The 5,348-nt window shown below is 33.3% G+C and overlaps 1 protein-coding gene across 1 annotated transcript; it reads left to right on the top strand.

Annotated features, from left to right (window-relative positions):
- The first annotated feature begins 2,475 nt into the window (after positions 1–2,475).
- LOC150105866 (uncharacterized) lies at positions 2,476–5,117 on the top strand. The gene is made up of 3 exons (XM_090393634.1): positions 2,476–2,626; positions 2,768–2,875; positions 4,324–5,117. The coding sequence occupies exons 1-3, from the start codon at positions 2,539–2,541 to the stop codon at positions 4,641–4,643; spliced, it is 516 nt and encodes a 171-aa protein (XP_090249760.1). The 5' UTR covers positions 2,476–2,538; the 3' UTR covers positions 4,644–5,117.
- The last annotated feature ends 231 nt before the right edge of the window (positions 5,118–5,348 follow it).

Below are 5,348 nucleotides of genomic sequence, written 5' to 3'. Positions count from 1 at the left end.
ATTTTAGTTCAGACTGAATATTCGACATTAAGTCTTGTTATATACGAATTTTGTTAGAATGTCAAATAGACGTCTATTTGAAGTTACTTGCATCATCCTGCACACCTTAGATAAAGTTTTTGTTATATTATTCCATCTTTATTTCACTGATTTAATTCTAACACAACTGATAAGATTATAGGGTAAGTTTTTTCCCCTACTGACTATATTTAATATTTACATTGAAATATGAAACCACGAATCGGTAGCTAAGAACAACTATTAGTGGTGGCGTCACTGTGCGAAAGAAAAACCCAACATTTGAATTACATCTTGTAGATGCATTGCTACCAAGTTTGTGTCTTACGTCCGGTCCAAACTAGCAACCAACTGTTCAGTCAAAAGTAACGCCATTGAACTGTTTTGTCTTAATTATTATTATTATTATTATTAATATCAACGACAAGAAACTAAATATAAATAATAAATAAGACGTAAAAAGAAAATTAAGCTGAATAAGTCAGATAAAAGGATGATTACTTTGAACATTAATTCAGTTTTGCAGACCTGAGAGTTTTAATGAGTAATTATATATAAAGATGACTTCATATATGATTCCTAAGATATCCTATTCAGTCCCAAAATACTTTAAATGCTAGAGGATGCATAAGGGTATTTATCTTGAGAAATCCAAGTTTGCTCTTATAAGAATACGGTTCACGAAGTTCTTTGTGTAGATAGAACAGTAGGAAAAGACTATTTGATCTAGATTGAAATCTTACGGTTTGTGAAAGAATTCTGAGCATTATGGAACACTATTAATCTAAGTGAAGATAATTAATTAAATTTAAAGTAAATTTTGATCTCCAGCCATAGACGATGTACTCTAGTCTACTGTAATCATCCCATAACACAAAAGTCACTCTATCAAAAATATTGGGTCAGGTGACCGTCCACCCCGTGATTGCACAAATTAAAATACCGATTCACAAAAACAATTCTCTTAACGGATATCTTCTTAAATTTTATGCTGAGTAAAATTCTTAACTTTTTCTTTTCGTTAAATTGTTTTTATGAAGAACACCAGTGTAATGCTCAAAATACATTAATCGTTTGCAGTAGACTGATTTTTCAATTACTTAACACAAGTTTATGAGTTGGCATGGTTACGGTTTTTTCCAAAAATTCCAATTTCCTTCTTTCCATTCTCAATAATCTAGTAACTAACTGAATCCGTCTTTGATGTGTTTACTTCAACAGTGGAAACGTTTTCGATTCAACAAGAAAGTGAAACAAGTAGATACATTGAATAAATGCAAATTATCCTATCATAACGATCCAACATTGTTACGATAATGAACAGTAATTGATGATTATTATCCAATGCTGTTATTTTCATACACATTGACTAAGATAACGTTTTCCACGTGTCTTTGCAGAAGTAACTATTTCTTTCAATAAAACTTCCTCAATGAGAGTTCACGCCCTGCGAATATCATAGCAGACAAATATAAACAAGGAAGTAAGAATAGTTTTGTAGTAGCGGATAGCTTTATCCGAAATTACTAGTGAGCTAAAGGAACAGGTTTCCAGCAAGCAAGCCTAACATCAGTAAGGATTACTGAAGCTCGTTAGAGGACGTCAAGCTCGCCGCCATTGAACTCTGGAGCAGTGGAAACGCAATCTATGGAGTGATGAACGACGCTTCACCATTCGGCAGTCTAACGCACGTGTCTGAGTTTGGTAATGCTAGGAGAACGCTACCTGCTCGAATGTATTGTACAAACTGGGAAGTTTCGTGGAGGTAGCATCACAGTCTGGGGCAGTTCTACCTGGTTCTGACCCGGGCCCCCTAGTTCCAATGAAGGGAAATCTTATCGCTGTGTCTAATAATAATATTCTAGACAATTCTATGTTGTCAACTTTATCTCCTATAAGTAGCTGGCCTTCGTGAGAAATTTAACTCCTCATGATGCCGTAAGCCACGTGACAATATTACTCCCTTTTATATTGCCACGTAGCGTTAAAAATGCAAATTTATAAAACAATTGTTTTTCTTTTTTTTATTAACATCGTTTTACTTTCATGTAGAAGTTAAGATTCTCAACTGTCCTTCCCGATAATAGCTTTCTAGAAAAATAGTAATCTAAAATTGGAAACGTCAGTTCTAATCTACAGATGAATTAATTATTATAATTTAACACAAGTTTATTAATTTGAACCAGTCCTGGTTTCTCGAAATTCCCAAGAATGACTTTCGTTTGAAATCCATTGAAGTCTACTGCCTAACTTCTAATTCTTTGTATTATTAGAAATGAGCCAAAAAAAAAAAAAAAAACCGTTGTATCTGGTCTCTAACCAATAATTTCCCTATTATTTTAACTTCTTTGTTAAATGATCTACCCAGATAATACCTCACTCATTTCTTTTCACGCTGTTAGATCACACGCAACATTATTTTTGTTATGATGGAAGTTGAGAACAACAACAACAAACAGAAAACAATTTACAGGTGCAATTGCACATTTTTTTTTTATCAAAGCATACTGAGATAATGTGATGCTTGCAGCTCTATCTAACAGCATTCACCAATTGAATTGTATGCACATCACAGAAAACCTATCAGAAATCTATTCTAGTTGTTCAGGTAGGTAGGTAGACCCAAACACTGATCAAATTCAAACCATTTCTTTCTTTATCATTATGCGAAGAATTCTGATAGCTCATTAAGATTGCTTGTTTATTAGGATTCAGTCAGCAAAGGTTGTAACGAAATTTATTATTGCAGATTTTAATCATACCTGCAAAAGCATGTTGGCTCCAGTTGTGTTTGCAGTGGTGTGCGCGATCGCATCTGGGAATGTGCTCCCTCGACACAAGTACATTTGCCCTGAAGGTGAGCAGGAATTATAAAATATTTAAGTGTCAAGTTACTAGTTTCATTTTTATGGCTTATTAATTTAGTTTTAATGTAAACATAAGACAAGAAATTTAAGTAACAATATGTGTTCGAATGTACTAAATTTGTTTTCCTAAGCTCTTGTTATTCTGTTTAGATTAAAGGTATATATTCAAGATAAATTATTCCGTTTACCTTGAATAATTTGTTAATTTTCTAAGAAATGTCTAAATCTTTATTGTAACCTTTTAATAGTCCGAATAATAGAAATTGTTGATTGTTCTAATTATTTTATTGTGTTATTACCAATTCATGTTTTTATAATCTATCTAGATGCATTTCTAAGATGGATTGTCTTCTTTTTTTTTTTTTAATAACGTTGCACTGATGAATTAAATGAAATAAAAAGATGAAAAATCATCAGGAGATGATAAAAATGCCAATAGAACTTATAAAATACACAAGAAATAAATTTTACCGGGGATTCTCAATTAGTAGTCTCAGGTTTAATATAGAATCTATGCAAGATCTTCCTTTTCTAAAGTCATTCTGTTCTTCAGTATTTTGGCACATATCTTATAGCCTGCATTTAATAAACTTATTCCTCTGTAGTTGTTCCAGTTATTCTTACTTCGTCTGTATTATTATTTTAAGATGCGAAGCGCAGTTGCATGGTTCCAGTCAGTGGGTATTCTTCCAGTGTTACATATTGAGTTTATTAAAGTAAGAAATCGTTGGTTTAATTTTTGGTTGGTTTATTTTTATATATTTCTTTTTCTAATTCACTAATATAATTATCCCAACTATTACCGTGAAGTTTTTTTTTTTTTTTTTTTGCTATTATTTTTATCTTCCTCTTATACAGTATTTCGTCTTCCAGTTTTCTTGAAGCAAGCCATTTATGTATGCAGCATCCCATAACATTATTGTTTTAAATATGCTACCAATATTCTCTGCATCGCTAGGGCAGAATCGGACATCCTCAATTACGCCTGCTCTACTAATAGCAGTCAATGTTTGTAAACAATATTGCGCCTTACATCGGTAATATTTAAAACGATACCTTTCACTGTGATCGTGTGAGTTTTAAATATCATACTCCGCACTTCTTATCGGCTATCGTTTCTAGAATAAGAAAATCAAACAAGACAATTGTTTGTTTCTAAAATTGAACGTAAACATAATATGGTCAGTCGCAAACGCCTGAGCGCTGAAAATCAGTTTTGAATAGCAGGCTGTATTTGTTGTAAACTACATACTAGGAATTCAATGTAAGTCGGCAATCCTGTGCCTCCCTTTTTTATTTTTATTTTTAATATAACTAATGGGGAATAAACTGTATTAATACATCAATAAATAAATTAGCATACGGGGTACCGAGGATGTCGATAGATCCATTGAAGTAGGTTGAAGTTTTTAACAATAAATTTAATTTCCATTTCTAGACTCAACGATCTGTAGTATTGGTGGTTTGCCAAATGGTTGCTGTGTCCATCCCAATGCCGTTTGCTGTGGAAAATCCGACTTATGCTGTCCAGAAGGTACTTCCTGCAACATTTCTGCTGGCACTTGTGATTCTCCAGGCAGACCCAGTCAACCAATCACCCCCCTTGTAGATTCTGCACTTAAAGCATCGAAAGTGATGGCTCCAGAAACATACGACAACTGGTGCGGATGTCCCGTTACGTATTTCGTTTGTTGTCCGGGAGGTTTGACATGCTGTGCTCCTGGCAAGACTTGTGTTTGGATATTCTGGTGTCGTTAACAGATCAGCATTGAAGAGAACATTGAACTGATCCATCAGATCGTTATTTCATATGCTCGTGACTTTGCATACACACCAGGGTGTGTATGCAAACTATAAACCGGTTTCTTTCCTTTCTTATTGTCATACTTGAAATGGTGATAGCTATGATGAATATAGAACTGTAAGGAATAAATGTAATAGTAGGAAACTGAAGACGATAGTTACAATAATCCATATTACTTCAAAACACGTTTTCTTAAATTAATGATAAATTTTGCGTTTAATTTCTGTGCATTCCTCATGTTTATTTGACAAACTTTACAATGCAAATATATTTCAATGTACAAAGTCTTCAATAATCAATACCTGACCTCCTTGCCATTTTTCAATGCCGTGACGACAACCCTGTCAATTTCAATGCTACTAAAAGAAAATGTTGTCTTATTTCACGTAAAAAAAAAAAATAATTAAATAAAAAAATATCACACTTCACCTCCTCTTGACTTTGATAATATCAAAACCTCCACAAGGGAGATAGGATATCTCGTCTTCTTAGACTGACTTGGGTCGGCGCAAATCTCATCACGTGCATACTCTCAGCTGCATCTTAAAAAAAAAAAAAAAAAAAAAAAAAAAAAAAAAAAAAAAAACAGGCTTGTCCTGAACAAGACATTATTTCTTATGCGAATTCTGCGCAGTACGTAGATTTGAAATCAACCATAC

This window comes from Typopeltis vanoorti, chromosome 6 (genome assembly GCF_054136105.1).
Source record: "Typopeltis vanoorti isolate ZY-2024b chromosome 6, IOZ_Tvanoo_1.0, whole genome shotgun sequence".
In the NCBI taxonomy this organism is placed as follows: Eukaryota; Metazoa; Arthropoda; class Arachnida; order Uropygi; family Thelyphonidae; genus Typopeltis; species Typopeltis vanoorti.
The sequence above is the reverse complement of the archived record's forward strand: the minus strand, read 5'-3'. Positions and strand labels throughout refer to the sequence as shown.

What these genes read in the sequence shown, in the direction of transcription:
- LOC150105866 (XM_090393634.1), top strand. Translation starts at nt 2,539, where the DNA reads ATGCTTGCAGCTCTATCTAACAGCATTCACCAATTGAATTGTATGCAC. An exon ending in AATCTATTCTAGTTGTTCAG is followed by an intron (nt 2,627 to 2,767) that starts GTAGGTAGGTAG and finishes TTATTATTGCAG; the next exon opens with ATTTTAATCATACCTGCAAA. An exon ending in CAAGTACATTTGCCCTGAAG is followed by an intron (nt 2,876 to 4,323) that starts GTGAGCAGGAAT and finishes TTCCATTTCTAG; the next exon opens with ACTCAACGATCTGTAGTATT.